Source organism: Xiphias gladius, chromosome 4 (assembly GCF_016859285.1).
Source record: "Xiphias gladius isolate SHS-SW01 ecotype Sanya breed wild chromosome 4, ASM1685928v1, whole genome shotgun sequence".
Lineage (NCBI taxonomy): Eukaryota > Metazoa > Chordata > Actinopteri > Istiophoriformes > Xiphiidae > Xiphias > Xiphias gladius.
In genome coordinates, this window is record NC_053403.1 from 22,254,297 (window position 1) to 22,273,348 (window position 19,052).

A 19,052-nucleotide genomic window follows, 5' to 3' on the forward strand; every position below is an offset into this window, starting at 1 on the left:
TTTAAGTTGAGAAAACTCATCATGTGTCTTCTTTACTAATAAACACAATACAGTGCATGTATCAAAATTTTATTTACAATAACATAACAGCAATAAAACACAATTTTTTGTTGACATATTCATACAAAACATTGAGTGTATCATCCTAAAATATTACCTTTATATTTCATGTCAGAGCAGGCTTGTCCTGCACTTGGAAGTTGATTTTATAGATTTTGAATTTTGGGTATCAGGTAACCTCTACCAAGGTTCAGCCTCATGCACTGAAAAAAGTTAAAATGTTTTTGATGCACTCTGGCTACTCCAGGTGCAGTTCATTGGAGGTACATTGCCCTAAATACAACACTGTCTTCCAAGACGATCTCTGCTTTTGATGGGTTCAGGTGAGGAGAGGTCAGGCTTTTGGCCATATCTTGTTGAAGGCAGAGGATTCCAACATGAATGCCTATGAAGGTGTTCTCATCATCAGTATCCTTACAGAGTGTGATAGAAAAGAAAGAAATTGCCAGTTAAATGTTAACTGTTAAGTAGTACTCTCATTTTACTGGTGAGCCAATGATTTGTTTGCACAATCTGGAATCACTTATATGACATTCATTGTTTACATTAATATCTTAAAATGGAAAGTAAGATAAAAGTTAGTCACTGAGGTACTCTTCTAAAAGTTAAAGCACCTTCCCCAGAAATGAAAGAATGCCCCTCTGAAACAGGTCATCTGATTTCTGTTGGCGCAGTCCTCTGCAAGGCAGAGAATACACCTCAAACTTCGTAAAATTGGTCCACATTAACTTATGATTACCTCAGCCCATCCAACAATAGCCACAAGAAAAATGTACATACTTTTGTCTGCTGAAGTATGAAGGCTTGACCGATGCAACCTTGCTTCTTAAAGATGTTCATCAGGCTTGGAAAGAACAAATCAACATCAAAAAATTCTTCCTTCTTACTAAAAAAGCACTGTTTTAAATATTTTGATATTAATTTCAGAATGTCATATAGTCACATTCAAATTTAAACTCAAGTAATTCTGAAACAATTTGTCAATTAAGCCTGAACTTGCAAAATTTAATGATATGAAAAAAGATGAAGGGAGAAATAGCATAGCTTGCATAACTTCCTGGTAGGCATCAGTCAAATTAGTCCATAATCATCTAATGATGGTAAAAAAGTTTAAACAGAGAAAATAGCAGTTTTTTTTATAGATCGGCTATTCAACATAACTGATCCACTACTGAGGAGAAGGCGCCTTTGGTGAGATACAGATGGACGACATGAAAAGCAAGCAAGTTGAGTGAATTAGCCAATTAAAAGCTGGCAAAGGGCTGCAGTGATAATTAGGAGGTGTGGTCCTGGTTTTAAAATGGATCTATGTATTCAAGTGTAGTCTTTTAAATCAAATATGCTAGTGAAACAATTATCCATTCATAATAGTACAATATACTAAGATTGGTAAAGTAACGCAATCAAACTAAATATTTTTGAGTAATATTTTACTTAAATTGTCCATGTAGAAACAAATTTCAGGCTAACAGTACTGAACTGGCCACATCACTAAGTGAGTCCCATAATACAGGCTGATTTCAGAGGAGTGTTTCCTTTCTCTTAAGGAAAGTGTCAGCACTTGGTGTTGTAACCTGACTCCAGATTTAATCTATCAAGTGACTTTTCATTTCTGACATTAAAACTGCTACTATGGTGACTACTGTGGGATCTCATGGTGTAGTAGTCACTGTTGCCCAGGCCTGTCTAACTTCTTTGTCAGTCTTCACATAAACTCCTTTTATGTCTATGTGCTTGCTCTTTAAAGAACTTGCTGGCTGACTGTCCATTGGATATGAAACGTGTCTGGTCCTTCAGCATGGCATTCTGTCTCTTTGATAGGAATCTATTATTAGGTGGATACAGATCACTGACTGAAGTCTGCATAGAATGACTGCCTCTTTAATTTCTTGATTGATTTGTTTTTTCTTTCATCAATCCATTTCTCAACCAAAGTTCAGCGTTTTTTTTCCACCACTGTGCTGATCTTATGATTTCACCATTTGATTGACCCTCATTTGCCACTTCACTGTGCAGTCAGTCCAACTTTATCTGGTCACAGCAGGATGCTCTCTGTGTATGAGATATTAGCAGTGGATCACTGACTATCCTATTCCAAGTCAAATTTGTATTCCCATCAAATTGTTCTACATTATTGCAACTGATTTGCTTAAATACTGTTTCAGTGCGCTTCCATCTCAAGTTTCATTCATAAAATTTTAATAGAACTGAAATTTACACTTAAATTGGTATTTTAAATGGCTTGGGGACATGTATGCTTGCCATTAAATCACTTAATTTAATCAGTTCTCCTTAGGGTAATTGTATATTTTCAATTTGATGTGCATTTACACATCCTGATCCTTTGGTGATTGGTTATGTCACTAAATGTGAAAACAACAACAAAGAGGTCACTTGAAATATCCACCATATTAGCTTTTGTCTCAATTTATGAGAATTGCATTAATATTTTCTGTGATAAAAAAATTAAACTCAGTTGTTCCTAGTTCAGCCTTTGACTTACTCATGTTCATTTGCCTTAAAACTCTAGTTTTTGCATTCATATGCAAAAATCGGCTGCTTCACTGACCTTTATCCCTGGGCTTTTCTCTTATTAGCTGCAGGAGGAGTTTTAATGACCTTTGACCTCTGTGATCATCAAAATGGTGAAATTGGCGTGAAGGGACAGGACTGCTGGTTTAATATTGATTACATGTTCACATTCCCTCATGGATCATGAATTTAGGCCTGTGCTGTGATCAAAATTATTATTGTTCTAATCATTGTACATGAAATAAACATAAACTTTATTTTTTAGAGAAAAATAGTTCATACTTACTTAATTTCAATTTTGATTATCTTTTGGCAAACAATGAGTTATGGCTTTTATCACATACAGACAGATGGTATTGACCAAAATACAACTGCTGTTCCTCTGTTTATTGTCTTTTTGTCATTATGTTTTATTATGAATGTGTCATTGTGTGTTTGTGTGTGTGTGTGTGTGTGTGTGTGTGTGTGTGTGTGTGTGTGTGTGTGTGTGTGTGTGTGTGTGTGTGTGTGTGTGTGTGTGTGTGTGTGTGTGTGTGTGTGTATGTGTGTGTGTGTCATTACGCCAAAAAGTACGTTTTGTTGATTTAATTCTCAATGTCAATTACTTTATCTCGGCTATGTTTATAACAATGAAAAGGAATTTTGGTGCATAACTTACCCCTTTTCCATGTTGCTCAGCCCTTCTTCAAACCATAAATCTAGTCACTACTCACTAAAGCTGCATGTTGATAGTAACATTTGCTCTGATATGATGTGGCATGCTGTCATACCTAATATTTGTATTCCATGTTCTATTTCATTTGAAAATTATATCTACTAACTGCTCTACAGATATGACAATGGTGTAACCTGTTGATGTAACCTGACAAAGAATTATTCAGGCTGACACATTTTTTAATGCTGCTGTACTTTTAGCAGGTTTGTCAAATTGTTTATTGCAGTGACAATAATGGCAAAAGAGCATTTGACGAGGAATGTAAAAAATATTTAAAAATGTTTTCAAATGTAAAATCAGTCTATGCTGCCCTGAATTCTGCACACTATTCTGCACATTCTATACACTCACCGAGAACTTCATTATGAATACCTGTACACATGCTTATTCATGCCATTATCCAATCAGCCAATAACATGGCACCAGTGTAATGCATACAATCATGCAGATAAAGGACAGGAGCTTCAGTTAATGTTCACATCAAACATCAGAGTGGGGAAAAAACATGATCTCAGTATGAATCCATGGAGCCAACCTGCTTTGTGTCAACAGTCCAGGCTGGTGGTGGGGATGTAATTGTGTGAAAGATGTTTCATTGGTACACCTTGGGCCCCTCAATACCAATCAATCATCATTTGTATGCCACAGCCTATCTGAGTATTGCTGCTGATGATGTGCGTCCCTTTATGGCCTAAATTTAACCATCTTCAAATGGCTACTTCCAGCATGATAATGCACCATGTCACAAAGGAAAAGTTGTCCTAGACTGGATTCATGAACATGACATTGAGTTCAGTGTACTTCAGTGGCCTCCCCAGTCACCAGATCTGAACCCAATAGAACACCTTTGAGATTTGGTAGAATAAGAGATTCACAGCATGAATATGCAGCAGATCTTCATGCTACGAAATTATGTGACGCAATCATGCCAAGATGGACCAGAATCTCAAAGCAATGTTTCCAACATCTTTTGGAATCCATGGCATGAAGAATTGAGGACATATCGAGAGCAAAGGGAGGCCCTTTCCAGTATTAGTAAGGTTTTCCTAATAAAGTTGTTGGTGAGTGTATATGGAAAGTTAGTGAGCTGGTTTCAAAGTCATGGATTAATCCTAATCCAGTTTAAAAACATTTCTCTAATTTATATTTTATAGTGAACAGGTAGAGCCTTTTTCAGATTTAAGATAGATAATGAATATTATTTTCTTAAAGTCTACACTGAGCCTGACATCAACAGGTTTTTGCTCTGTGATGTTGTTCTGAAAAATGAGAGTTGAACTCAGTTTTCCTTCCCCATGTCTTTGCCCTCCAATGTTTATTCCCTCCACCCAACAGATTTGGTTCAGACCCCGGGGTTGACAACCCACACTCCTCCTCCACCTCCACCCCTGCCACCCAGCTCCACTGTGACCTCTGCGAATGCCCCCCTGGCTGCCACCCCCACCACCCAGGCCATCCACCCTCCTCCACCCCCGCCTCCTCCACTCCCTCCTACATTGACTCCTTGTGGGACGCCCCCCCCTCCACCAGGTCCACCTCCTCCTCCTGGAGCCCCACTCCCTCCTCCGGCACCTCCCCTTCCTGCCGGATTGTTCTCTCCTACAGAGGACCGCCCCGTCTCAGGCCTGGCCGCCGCCCTCGCTGGGGCCAAGCTGCGCAAAGTGCCAAGGGTAAGCGCTTGATTGGTCATTTGATCAATGGAAGGCTTGACATCCCATGTCTAAACTCATATGGCTCTTCGTAACTGAACCATACAACATATAGTACATAAAAGCACTATTAAGGTAATTAGCTGCATACACACATACCAAATTATATTTTTCTATCAGTCTAAGTGTCCTTTTCTTTTTTTAGTGGAATACTGACTTGTCAGAAACACTATTGATACACAACACAGCACTCTACAATAATCTTCATATATTATCATACAGAATCACTGTCACTGAAACGTTCATGCACACACACCAAGTTCATGCATGATCTCTCACACATATAGTCATCATCTGTCACATCTCATCTCAGACTCAGAGGAGATTTATATATAATGCGGACAGTGTTCCTGACAGACAATGCACGACTGCTTGTTTGATTAACATGGAAAAATACACGAATCAACTACAAATTTGACAAAAAACATTGTGTTTTTTTATATTTGTGGCTATTTTGATATAAAGACCAACAATACATTTTCAGTTGTTGTTTTATTCTCAAAATAGAGTTACTTCCCTTCTATTGTAAAGAACTTGTTACATTCATTTGTATTTCACTGTAGATGTTGCTTGCGTCTCTTTAGTGTGACGATGCAGGGGCAACTCTGGCAGCAGCCATGTCGGGGGCTGGAGGGGCTGCAGGGGCCAAATCTGAAGCCAGAGGCAATGGCCCTCTGGCTGGAGGAGGGGGGCTTATGGAGGAGATGAGTGCCCTGTTGGCCAGGAGGTAGTGTCACATCACATATCATTGTTATATTCCGCATCTTTCAGACATACTATGTACAGAAATGTAAAACGCAACCGAGTCAATATATTGTATATGCCTATCATTTAGCTAATCAAAATGTTGGTCACAATGGATTTCGTTACACCTTCTGAAGAATAAATTAATGCACTCTTCAATCTCCCAGTATTCTTCAATATTATGAGTTGATTTATAGTAAAATCCTAATTTAAATGCATTCTGTTTCTGTCGAAGAAGAATAACTGTAGAAATTAGGGCGATCTGAATTTAGGTTTTTTAAATCTGGAGTTCAGGAAGAATTAAGAAAAAGAATTGTTGGAATCTGTCGTTTATGATATTAACATCAAAAGCATGTTATTATTTTTCAACACTAAACATGGGCTCTATATCTTACAGGAGAAAAATAGCAGAGAAGGGCTCATCACCTGAACCTGACCAGAGATCAGTAAGTATCATCAGTGAAGCTCTGTTTTACTCCATGTATGCCATATGTATAGCTTGTTTTAGGTCCAAAATGTCATTATTACTTTCCCTCCCCCACTTAACCACACAATAGCTCCTGTGTGTGATAATACACATGGTTTCTTCAGTGTGTCCAGGCTGTACAGGGTGCACTGTATTCTGCCTGAATTGACTCCTCAATCCCTCATTGCTTTATCTGGGTGATAGCCTGCATACCTTGGATGGATGTTGTGTACCATATTCCAGTCTGGAAATCCCTACTGTCAGATACTATAAAGTATCAAATACTTACCTGAACTACAAAGAAACCAGGCCTTTATTTAAAACAGGCTTTTACTGTATTAGCCTTTATTTGCGATCTATAACTATATTGTATTATATTGTTTCCCTGTGTCTGATCTGCTCCAATTTTCATATGCTATGTATGCTATTTGATGTTAATGCAAAAATCAACACTTTACCGGTTGTCTTGATAAAGTCAGTATAATTTACATTTTTACATGGCTTATTCCATCAGCAGAACGACGGAGTCATGTCACACACACTACACTGCTGCTCTCTCACCACTCTGTTACTCTGAATTTATCTTCTCCAACAGAAATGCTGTTTTCACTCGCTAATTAATTCCAGTTGCTTCCACTCTGCTGTTTTTTCGATTGGCTTTAAGCTAATGTAAATGAAACTCAACAATTTCTGCACCGATGTTTCACATTATAAGTCTTCTAGCATCTGAGAAAGCATAATCCATCCAAAAGGAAACAATTGCTGAGTCAACTGCTTAGTTATACTACATGTTATCACAAATCAAATATGCTGACCCTCATATGACAGGAACATTCGCACATTCACAATTTACACCTCAATAAGAAGAAATGTAAGCATGGAAAAGTGGGCAGCGTTATCAAGAGCATTGTCTGCCCCTTTATTTATTATTTCACAGCATTTGATAAACATGCAGGGGCAGTTTTGTCTTCATCTCTGGTGTTTTAAGTTTAAATTAAAATAGAGCTGAAAGGTGGCCTTGATCTTACTAGTGAAACACAGACAAAAGAAAGATGCTTTAATACCCTCCTCCTGACTGTCTGTTGCCATCTCTTGTTTGATATCTGTTGCTCCTTTGAAGCAGCTCTTTCCAATTATCACATCGGTGATCCTCTGAGTTTGACTCATCTTTGACATTTGAACCATGTTTCTGTCTGTCCAATAGGAGGAGGGCGAAATAAACACAACCCCTAAAATGTCAGCCTGTAGCACACCAGGTAAGTGTCAGAAGGAACTGGCAGTCAAACTCTGAAGACTGAGGGGAGCCACCAGCAACAGAGCAACAGCAATTAATATGCATCTTCCTAACACAGGCGATGAGAATTCAATTTAGTATTACACCAGTTACGTTTCTTTTTGGATTTTCATGCTCTGGCATCACACACATATCTGCTGTTTTACAGTTATTGGAAGTCATTTTGTTTGCTTTTTTCTGTGATGATTACAGGATTATAAAATAATGTACTTTAATGAACAGGTGAACGTCTTGTCACATGGTAAAAAGAGTTTGATTCTCATATTTCTTATGTGGTTTGTTTCTATCTCCAGACATGCCCAGGAAGCCATGGGAAAGAACAAACACCATGAATGGTAGCAAATCTCCAGTTATTGGAAGGTACAGTATTTGCCCACCTCTCTGCTTCTCTTACACTGTGTCATATTGTGTATTGTTGCACTTAAAGTACATTTTATATCCTAAAATGGTTTAAAAGTTTAATTATCAGGGTTCATAGTATATTTTATATGCCCCATTATTTGTGTTTATTTCCTATATGAATAGATATGCTACTAGTTTCTTTCCTAGTAAAATAAACCATGGGGACATATTGGAGCATTAGCATCAGCTAACTTTAGCATGGTGCACTGCTGGAGCCGTTCAGTGCTGGCTAACATCACTAAAGCTTATGTCGCCTTAATGTGCATGTTGAATGTACGTCAGACACCCAGCTTACTGCTGAGGTGTGTGTGAATGAGCAAGAAAGGAGATGAATAGGGGAGTATCAAATTACCAAAGCAGTTATCAAGGCTCCTGATTTTTGTATATGTATTCAAAATATAGGTGATTTTACACCTCCTAAGGACATAAATGCGCCATTAGTTCATTGATACGTGGTTGTTGCTAAGTCATCTCTTTTGCTCCTCAGACACTGCTTTTTGGGTAGCTACGGTGGGGTTAAGGACTTAAAAAAACATCAGTTTTCACATATAGCCTTCAATACATCTTAATACTTCTCTTAATGGATCTTACTTGCCTGTAGCACTAAAAGATACTTAGATCGAACAGTGCCAAATGTTCAATAGCATTCTTTTACATCAAATTCCATGGAAGTGTTAAAATTAGTGTATGATAATCTCTTCCAATTAGACTTGTGAGCAAACTTGAAGCTAAATGGGTGTCATGAACAGATACAGCCTTGACCCAAAGCCATCTCATTAGGCTGGGGACATACCGTACATAGATAGATACTAAGCTGTAATTTGTAAAGTCAGTGTCTCTGCTGCTCACACAGACGAGAGTCTCCGTGGAGATATCCCATGGGAGCAGATTCTTCCAACAGGTATAGAGAAAAGGCAGTGGAGAGTTTGAGAAATCTTTTCTTTATAACAGTCTCATTTTTTTCATTGATGTTTGCCGTGATCGACGTGTTGTTGTTTTCTTTAGTTAATTTTAAATGTTTGGGTGAAACCTTTGGAATGAACTTTGTATTGTCTTTGTGTTCCAAATTAATTAGACTGCAGGAGCCAGCTCTGTGTGTCTATTGTTTGAAACATGCCATTTGTTACAATATGTTATGTGGATTCTAAACCCGTCATTGTCTGGATGATGGATTTCTATTTTAATCTAGTTATTGTTTTTGCATGCTGTTCAGCCCTCAAAACCTTTTTTCCCCTTCAAAACAAGAAAATCCTTATGTGTGGATCACATGCTAATGCACCCACCCTATCATACACACAAACACAAAAATTAGTGTCCACCCAGTGCAAAGTAGACTTGGCACAGTACTATCACTGTAGAGCCAGAACAGATCCAGTAAGCTCTCACAGATAAGGCCCTACTGTGTGTGTAAGTGTGTGTGCACACACATGTAGAAGAGAGAAGACCAGATGGGCGTTTTTGATTCCAACTTATTAAAATTGACTTTAATATGTGGCCCAAGTTCAGCAGACTCCCTGCTGTGGTGTATATCTGAAATTAAGTTTTTACAGTAATTTACAATTTCAAAAATTGAAATATTCAAAATGAATGTCTGAGTATTACATTGTTAGGGTTTGTGAAAACATCTCTGTAGCTGAAAATGTTGATGTGTAATTTGGCAAAAAAAAAAAAGGGTGCCAGCAAGCCACCAATCATTGTCCTTTGTTCAGCATGAAGTTACATTAACATGCAAAGAGTAGCATTCATGACAATGTGCCAAACTTCTTTTGAACTGTTAAATAAAACTCAATTTAAAATTTATCAATTTCTCTAGGTATAGATGACTATCAAATCTAAACTTATATATATACATCAGACTGAACAAATAAAACAATACAATTTTTCCCTGTTTAAGTATTGTCAAAGGTATGGACATTGTAACAAAATCTTATTGGACTGAGTGTAAAAAGTACTACACTGAATCTAAAGTATTTATCACCTCTTCTGTTTCTTTTGGTCTGTTCTATGTACATTAGCTTTACACTGGAAACACCCCAAAAAAATAAAACTTAAGGACTGCTGACATAATTTCCATCTGCCGATGAAGTACAGTATTTCTAACCCACAGCTACTAAAGACTTGTTGCCGAGTTTTTTTCCTTTTCTTTCACTTCTCCTTCCTGTCACACTTCCTCTTTTGGAAGTGATTGGCTGCTCAGTGAATTTTTTCCCGAAGACTCTCACATAGAGTAAAAAGCTCTCTCAGTGTATCTGCAGCTGTGTGGTCTTTTAATAATTGTTGGCATCGTCCTGGCTTGTTGCTTTTCCTCAGATATATAAGAAGACAAAAGGTCCCAGGAGGCTGAGCTGTTAATAGGTTGTGCCTTTCATTGAAAGATGTGAGCTTAAAAAAAAAAGGTTAGGTTGTTTTCAGATGTCAAATGTCTCTTTGACGAAAATTTGAAATTAATTATACATGGGCATTTACTTTACTATAGGATCATTTCTTGACATGGGAGTGAATGTGTTGAACTACAGATATCTAACTTCATGACAGGATTTTTTGTCCTAGAGTCCTTAAATCTCATAGGCTCCTGTGAACTGTATGTGTGTTTGCATTTGTGTGTGTTTACATGCATGTCTAGGTAAGTGCACTCCCCAAATGTGTGTGCATGTTTCAACCAGGATTTGGTTCCTTACTGCAGTTTTTCTTGTTTTTTGTGTAAACATTTTATACCAAGTCATGAGACATTAACTGAAGAAATTAGAAAATTCCAAAGGTTTGTGCCATTAGATGCAACAGCAACTAACTAATAAATTGAGGAAAGAGCTTTACTGGGTGTGATGAAGATCATCGTTCTTTTCTGTTAAAGGCTGTACAGCATAAAATGTTGAAACATACAACATTACACAGTACATCGGCCTAACAGGAAGCAGACCAGACTTGACAGATTGCCATCCAGCAAATGCTGTTGATATCTTGTGTCTCATATGTTTACTACATCCATTGGTCACATTGTTACATTATCTTCTAATGGCGATATAAAAATAAGAGGCAAAGGAATTGTACATGCACAGTTTGGGTGATATATCCAACTGTGCATTGATTTGATGTACTTGAAAATAATGGAGCAACTTCTGTTGGTCTTTGACCATCCTGTTTTTTTGGGGGGTTTTTTTACCTCATTCCTGGCTCTTTTTCTCTATCTTTCTTTGTCTCTTCTTGCAGACCTAAATCCACTCCTACACCTACTGCATCCTTAAGTTCCAACGGTGTGCCAACAGAAGCTGTTGACTATGATAGATTGAAACAGGTATAAAAACACTTAGAACCATGTCTCACAAACAAGCCATGTCTCTTATTTCATCACAGTACATTATAGTGGGTACATATAATGCTAGTGCCTGTTTGTGTCAGTATGTGACAAAATATATTTTCCTCATTGATATACAACTTTTTGTTACAAAAACTTTTTTGACAAAGTTTCTCTGCACCTTATTTCTTTGGTTCAGAAACATCATTTTATTCATTGTTACTGATAGCATTTTGGGAGCATATTCAGAAACTACTGTAGTTACTCAGAATGGAGACCGTTGCATTCAATTACATCCACAGATAGTCCTCATTTTATCAATGAGTTTGTCCGAAACATATTTTTTTTGTGCTCATATGTTACACAAAATGCCTAAATCCCTAAATTATGTGAGGTCTTTATGTAATTCTGTTTCAAGATTGTGAGTTCATATTTGTATATAATACTAAAATAAATTATCTCAAGCATAACCTAGACTGGCAGAGGGATTTCCATTGGTCAGTCTTTTTTTCCATTACTAATTATACAGCCCTCTTACTAGTAAAACAGCGTGGTTGTGCACAGTGACCATTTTGTTATAAGGCAGCTTCTCCCTTTGACCTGCATGAATGAGCCTGTTAGATAAGTACAGAGTCTCTCAGAGTCCTGCCTATCTGTCACTACAGTGGTCTATCTACATGACTGTAAAACAGATGTCACCCTATAAACCCACAAATAAACTCACTGTCATTATCATTTTCTGATTCATTGTGTTTTGAAAACAAAAGATCATAGCTCAAACGTAAGGCTCATAATACTAATTATCCATAAACTCTCTCAGTAAATGTGTTTACATCTTTCCATCATTAAGTAAATCCTACAGATTTACAGGGATTCCTTGCACACGGATTAGCTACATTCTAAAGTAAACAAAGAATATCCCTTTGCCAGTTGGCAGTACGTCCACCTAACTAAATCCAAAAAGGATAGCTAAAGGAAGCTGTGAGTTAACATCTCTTCTCCCCAGGGAATGGGAGTTAGAAATGAAAGGTGGCAAAAGTCTCTCTAAGATCTAATGACATTTTTCACAATTGAAAATGTGACATTGTATTGTTTATTTTTTAGGACATTCTGGATGAGATGAGGAAGGAGTTGTCGAAGCTAAAAGAAGAGCTCATTGATGGTAATTGTCATTGAAACCTGTGCTCTCTATTCACACATACTTCAGTCATCCTGCAGAAAGACCAGTAAAGCTTTCAGAAGTCTTTCTAGTAGTGAATCTACACATCAAACACTAAAAAACAGCAACTCTTTCTTTTCTTTCTTTTTTCTTTTCTTCCTTTTTTCCATTGGGCATTGTTTGATTACTTATATTTTCTGGTTTAGTATATAGGTTTAGTATATTTAAACCTGAAATGTTGGCTGAAGACAGGAAGTGAAATAATAAATAATAATATATAGTCTCTTCTCAAAAACATATAGTACTTCATTTTTTGGCATCAAAGGTATAAAGACTCATAACTTTAATAGTAACACAGAATGTGGTTTTGTTTATGAGAACAAGCTACAGACAACTTTTTCACATGCATACACACCACTAAACAGACCCCAGTGTACTTGAGTAGTGTGGTACAAAGCTGGTCCAACCTTTTTTGGAGGGATTTCACTGTCACTAGAGCTCAAGTATATTTAACAGTGACATCTCTTGCCAGAAACAATGTCCTTGCTTATTTTTTGATAAACCACAGACCTCAGTGTCAGAAGTTTTCATCGGGTCCTTTTCAATAGAAAGTACTTCCAAAGGTAAACTTCACAGTGTGGGTTGTCGATTATCCAGCCTAAACGGGACATTGTTTCTGAAAAGACAATAGTCAATAGTCCTAGAATTGAATAGAACAATATATACTAATTTTTCAGTAAATTAACTAAACATTGTCTGTGAATCTATCGTTCCTATAGCTGCAGCTTCTTAATTGTAATACACACTACTTCCAACAACGTTATCGTTGGAATCTGACTCCAAGCCATCAGTGGCAGCACTGTATACAATATTATGAAAGCGAACTGCAGAATGATGCCAAAGAAGTATTATTTCATAAAGGCTTCAAATATAATGGATTTGTCATTATCAATGCACATTACTGCAACATTCTACAAAACAGTTTGAGACTTGAGATGAGGGTCAGCTCAGGTTAAAAATAACTCCGTTATTCTCACATACACACGTCTGTCTTTCATTTTGTTTCCTCAGCAATCAGGGAGGAGCTGGGCAAGTCCAGCACGGCATAGAGGATCCAAACTTGATGTTCAGAACATCTACATCCACATGACCCAACAGATAACCACGGTCAATTTAAGACATGACAAAACAACAGCAGAATACAACAGCAACAAACGGTGGAGACGGTAATGATGACAATATTCATATAATCATATTAATACTGAGAGAGGACTTTACTTGGGGTGGAGCAGCATTGGACAAAACAACAATGGACAGGGTAGTGGTGGAAAGCTTGTAACTGATAGCTGTGACTCACAGAATCCATTCTGCAGAGTCTTGTGTTCCTGCACCCCCCTTCAATCCAGCTGTGGGCATCTCATCCTGGGGGACAGTGCAAGGTCTGAAAGAGAAGCAAAAGTCTTTATGCAAAGATGATTTCTCTTTCTTATATAATAATATTGACCTCTTTGATGATACTGTATTAACTATTGTCGCATAAGTGAACAGCAACATTGATGCTAAGAATCAGAACTCTTGTGATTTACTATCAAAAGGCATGTTTTATTAAGTGAGTTTGGCGACTGGAAGAAGGTGGGGATGGAATTTTTTTTTTTTCTCCCATAATGCCATAGGGGTAGCGTGCTTGCGTGCGTGTTTGGGTGAGTGAGTGTCTATGGGGGACAGTTTCTGGTGAAATCCACCGCTGCAGGACACTGTAAAGCTTGTCTTCCTAAAATACTATTTTAACCTGAACATGTATAAAAGAGAGAAAAAGTTATTTAGAAAAAAACATATCTATCAACCATGTCTGTTTCAGTGTAGATCAATGGCCATATAAGGTAGCTCAATAATCCAGTATTTAAACAGGAAGCTCTCATGTCTTTCTCTTCATCTGTGGAATCATAATCAGGTGTGCCGTTTCCCTCCTGAAGTGAGCACTCTGTGGAGACATTTCACTGTCATGCTAGTTGACCATGAACAGACATGTAGATAGAAATGACTTCCTTCCTGTACTTTTTGATTTGAAGACTCTCTCCCCCTTTCTCTGTCAGTCTCTGTCATGTTTGTCATATTTAGGTACTCTGTTTAGTGTATGTACGGTTGTGTTCTTTATAAGGTGAAGGTCACAAGTCTGCCACGAAACTGTATTAACTGTCACAAGTTTTATTACAAGCAATAAGTGTAGCATCTATTTTAAGACCCAACTTCCCAAGTCCCAATACTACCAAACATATTTCATTGTTTGTCTGTCCTTTTTGGCCCTCCTGAGCCCTTGTTGGCCAACTTTACTGTGTGACACTACACCACCTCCTGTCAACTGTATTGCAGATTTTCTGTGAAACTGAAGGCTGACATGAAAGAAGATCAGTACAACACTGTAAGACACGATTTCATGGAATTTCTCGATCATAATAATCTCCTTTTTTATTTTGGATTTTTTTCCTATAAAATCCAAGGATACTGTATCCTTAGCCAAATTGGAGTTGAACTGATTTTTATTGTTTAATTTACAGCATTTATAAGAGTAAAACTTCTAAAAGGTGCACAGGTCAACCCAAATGTGTAAGAGATGGTGCCCATATACGGACATGAATGTGCCATTTACTTTTTCACCAGTGCTTACTGATGACGTGTTTGTTTCATCTTATTGTCTTTGCCTTTTCCTCCTGCCAATGTCAAATCCTTAAAATGAGAAGCTGTATTTTCCCTAAACATATGTAGAAGGGAGGTGTCACTTTATTCCAAAAATCTTTTGTTTCAACATTTCTTTCAGTTCAGTGCTGAGTTTGTTGAGTACAATCAACCTGAGAGGGATATGTTGGGAGCTGAGACTGGTGTCAATAAACTGTAGCTGTTATTCCAATATTTCATGTTGAAGTAACAGATAAAAGTCCATGTTAGTTACAATTCTGTTCTCTGTATCCAAATAAGATCCTGGGGAGGGACAGCCTCACTAATACAATCAAACCTCATGACTCTTTAACAGTCACTTTACAGTGGAGTCTGCTGGAAAACTTGGCACATAATAGCAACCTTTTGATCTACCAGAGGATTCTAAGTTGATATGATATCCCGAAAAATGTTATAAAGTTATGCTTTAAGTAATTTAGAATGAACAGTATGAATTTTGTGGTATCTTGATTGTTACAAGCATCGAACTGAGAACTTACAAGGCAGTACAGTGTGCATGCTATCACCGAAGTATACCCTTAATGTCATCATTCTTTGCAACAATAACTGTATTTGTAACTTAAAGGGGTACTTCAGTGATTTAATATTTAACTTCTATAAAGTTGGGAGTCTTGCAATAGACCAATATTTAAAAAGAAGGGTTAAAAGCGCAAAAACAGAGGCCAAGATATTCAGACTCTTAGTCCCTAGACTGAGTCAAGCTTTAAAAATGCTTGGTCCCACAGTTCTCATAATGCAACTCTTTTCATGAGACCCTCTTTGCCTGATTAACAACCACGCCTTTCAAACTACATACTCTTTGTACTGGTTTCTGATCAAATTTTGTAGATGCCAAGCCGAAGCAGCGATAACCCCATCACTACAAGACAAAATAAGTGTAATTTTTCAGAGTTCAGGAAGCTCTTTCAGAGTCACAGAAAACATTACTCAACATGTAGACTGATTTTTGATATGTAAAATCTGTATGTAGAGTGCCCCTTTCATTTACTATTAAGAGAATTGTCTAATGAGTTATCATCATGCATAGCTTTTAAACCTGGTATCCTACTGAAAGGTTTGTTAATGAGGGGTTGTCTGTGGCTGTTGGATTTCATACAATACAGCTGTTCAAGAGCTTGGATGTTATAGATTTGCTACAAAAGAAACAAACACTGAGTAAATTGTTTTCCCCCTCATTTTCTGTCATTTGCTTTGGGACAAATTTGTTAAAAAAAAAAAAATTGTGGAAAAAAAAATTGCTTTCAATTCCAGTTTAGACATACAGATAAAATAATACTTTGGTTTGACGAGAGTTTTTGACATTTGCTTCAGCTGGTCTATTTCATGCTCTAACTCTCTGTTGATAAAATTGTGTCATCTTTTCATCTTGACCTGAGTGTTTACATAGCATGGATTGCACTTTACGACCAAAACCAACAGAGCAAACCAACATAGTCTGACAACGGTTGCTTAAAGCCTCTATCACCAACAGTATGGCTATCTCACCAAAGGATTCAAACCAGCAGTCTCCTGCTAAACATAATCACCCTCAACAAAGTCGCCTTCCTTATTTTTGTATCATTTTGTCAAGAGATCTAAAAACAGAAAGATGTCCACCTCTATATTCAGTCCTTTGGATGTGATGGCAGGTGAAATGTTTTGATCAGGAAAAGTTTTTCTTTGTGAAGCTACAGTATGTGGTCTGTGCCTTGTTCAGAAGTTGCATTTATATGTCAAAGATAAAAAGATGATTTGTAATAATATCTGGGGACTGTAATTATGATCAAATGCAGTTTTGTTTTTTTTGTCTTTCTTTTTTTCATCATGGTCATTTGATGGGAAGGGAGAGTTCATTGACCTTGGTACTGTTCCCCAACAAGAAAACATCTTTGCACCAAGATCTTTTTTTCTTTGTTTGTTTGTTTTTTTTACATAAATGTGGTTTTTGTCTGAGGTTGCTTTTCTTGCAGGTCAGAAGTAAAATCAAACCTTTGAGACATGAGGCCTTTAAGGGTTCAAAGATGATCTTTGCTCTGAAATGATTTTTCTAAACCTCAAGCCCTCTTGTGAAGTCTAGATGAGTCTGGCTGCAGTGTTCTGTGTTCCCTCATGCCATTTAAATGTCATAGAGACTGTTTGTGTTCAGCAGCTTATCTTTCTTTAAAAAACTTGGAAATCTCTAAGAAAAACTATTTTGTCCTCTGCAATGAGGTCTGCTCCATGTTAATATCAGATTGCTGATGGAAACATTCGTCTTTGTCTGTAAACTCAGTTTTCTGCTGAAGGAACTGAAAGAATTTGTGAATTTGCAGGAATATTTCCAGATATTAATTTGACTGAAGCAAGTTTCATGGAAGGGTTTCCCGACTAATTCTTTAATCATCTGCATTGTACCATACTGTTCTCACATTAATTAGTCTTTCTTACATGCTAATATATTGTTTTGTTTGAGCAAATTAAATAAAAATCACAATATGAGACTAGAAGTTGTTTCTTTTTTAAATGATGACGAATTTTTTGAACCTTGAACAAGGTTTATTAGCTACCAGTTATCAATTAACTATTATAAGCTACTGGTCATTACAGATCAAGTAAGGATGTAGTAATAAAAAGTGAGTGTATTGAATTGAGCAAGGGTGTGTGTTAATGCTTATGAATTCAACTTTTCTTTTGTTGGAGGAAGATCGTGTTATTTCTTCTTTCAGAAGTTATTTAGTCTCTTCTCAAAGTGAATAATGACTTTGAATTTCCTGCAGGCCTTATTCCCTCCCTGGTGTGACCACATCTGTCATTACACCAGGTCAGCCAAAGTTTTAAGGCCTGTTAAATGTGACAACATGTCTGACTGCTCCACAGCACCTTGTTTTCACAGTAACTGGAGGAGAACAGGAAGAGAAACACTAACTGAAAATGAGTGCCTGAAACTTTTTTCTTCAAGCCTGCATGAGGAGCGTGCCTTTCTGCTGTCAGTAAACTGAGCTGAACTGCTGCTCAAATGCTGGAGGGCGAAAGGATGAAAGAACTGAGGTCAAGACGAAGATTTGAACCAACAATATTGCAAATTGTGGTTTGCACTTTCAGTATGATCATCTACAAGGAGTATTCTCAGATTACTGATGTACTGATTGTACTGATTCTCCAGAATTTGACACTTCACACCTGTTCAATATTCTAATCATTTTGCTCGCTTGGTTTTGTGCACTTGAAGAAGCTTCCAGTTCTATCTCAGCTGTCCATCAAATGCAGCTTGCCTTATTTGTTTTTGTCTTTTCAGAAAACTTGGTTATTCACTCGGTATGGTGATGTATGACATAACAGAAATGGGTTGAGCAAAAGGGAGGGCTGTGGAAAAGAAGAGAGGAATGTAGAAAGCATAGTGCAGGTAATTTTTGTTTAGAAAGACAAGTCCTTCCTGTGCTGCCAATGTATGTATTTCAATAACAGACATTTTAATCTTTTCATGGCCTTCCTATTTTTTGAAAATATCTCTGTATTAATTGGATTTTTGATGAATAATTAGAATAAAGGCTTTGAATTTGTGAATTTGGATTTGTGGATGTGGTATTTTGCAAAAAATAAATATTCAATTATTTATACAGAATTTTTCTGTTTGATTGTAATAAACTTGTAGCAACCAAAGAGCAGATTCTCTAAATACAAAATAATATGTGACTTTAACTTATTAGTTAGGAACTTCATAATAATCTCACTTGCACAAACTGCAGCTGCCACAAATATTCTTATACTTCTGGATTGCAGGGGAAAAAACCTGCATTTAAGAGTAAAGGAATCTTCCTGCTTTACTGGTTGTAAAAAAGTTTCTGTGCAGCTTCATTTTACAACACATACACCAACACTTCCTGTGGGTGGAGCATAGAGAGGTCTGGTAGTGCAGCTGCAGTTCATTTGAGGTTTTGTTTAACTTGCAGCCAAAGAAGGGTTGTGCTGTGGCGAAAGCTGCACCAAG

The 19,052-nt window shown here is 37.2% G+C and overlaps 1 protein-coding gene and 1 long non-coding RNA gene across 8 annotated transcripts in view; one reads left to right on the forward strand and one right to left on the reverse strand.

Moving 5' to 3' along the window:
* The window catches only part of enah (ENAH actin regulator), a 166,372-nt gene extending 148,812 nt beyond the window's left edge, over positions 1-17,560 (forward strand). For 4 of the 6 annotated variants that reach the window (XM_040124785.1, XM_040124784.1, XM_040124787.1 and 1 more), the window contains 9 exons: positions 4,643-4,977; positions 5,601-5,743; positions 6,158-6,206; positions 7,431-7,482; positions 7,814-7,880; positions 8,776-8,823; positions 11,130-11,214; positions 12,319-12,376; positions 13,445-17,560. In XM_040124785.1, coding sequence (XP_039980719.1) covers positions 4,643-4,977; positions 5,601-5,743; positions 6,158-6,206; positions 7,431-7,482; positions 7,814-7,880; positions 8,776-8,823; positions 11,130-11,214; positions 12,319-12,376; positions 13,445-13,482 — 875 coding nt within the window. In that variant the 3' untranslated portion in view covers positions 13,483-17,560. The remainder of the gene's footprint in view (positions 1-4,642; positions 4,978-5,600; positions 5,744-6,157; positions 6,207-7,430; positions 7,483-7,813; positions 7,881-8,775; positions 8,824-11,129; positions 11,215-12,318; positions 12,377-13,444) is intronic. The other 2 variants (XM_040124786.1, XM_040124790.1) reach the window with 1 other exon arrangement.
* LOC120788750 overlaps positions 1-19,052 on the reverse strand; it is a 24,803-nt gene continuing 5,751 nt past the window's right edge. Inside the window, exons 2-3 of one of the 2 annotated variants that reach the window (XR_005707292.1) lie at positions 13,731-13,814; positions 1-473 (exon numbers count right to left, since the gene is read on the reverse strand). This is a non-coding gene — a long non-coding RNA (uncharacterized LOC120788750). Of the gene's footprint in view, positions 474-13,417; positions 13,510-13,730; positions 13,815-19,052 lie in introns of those variants that run through there. The other variant, XR_005707291.1, reaches the window with a different exon arrangement.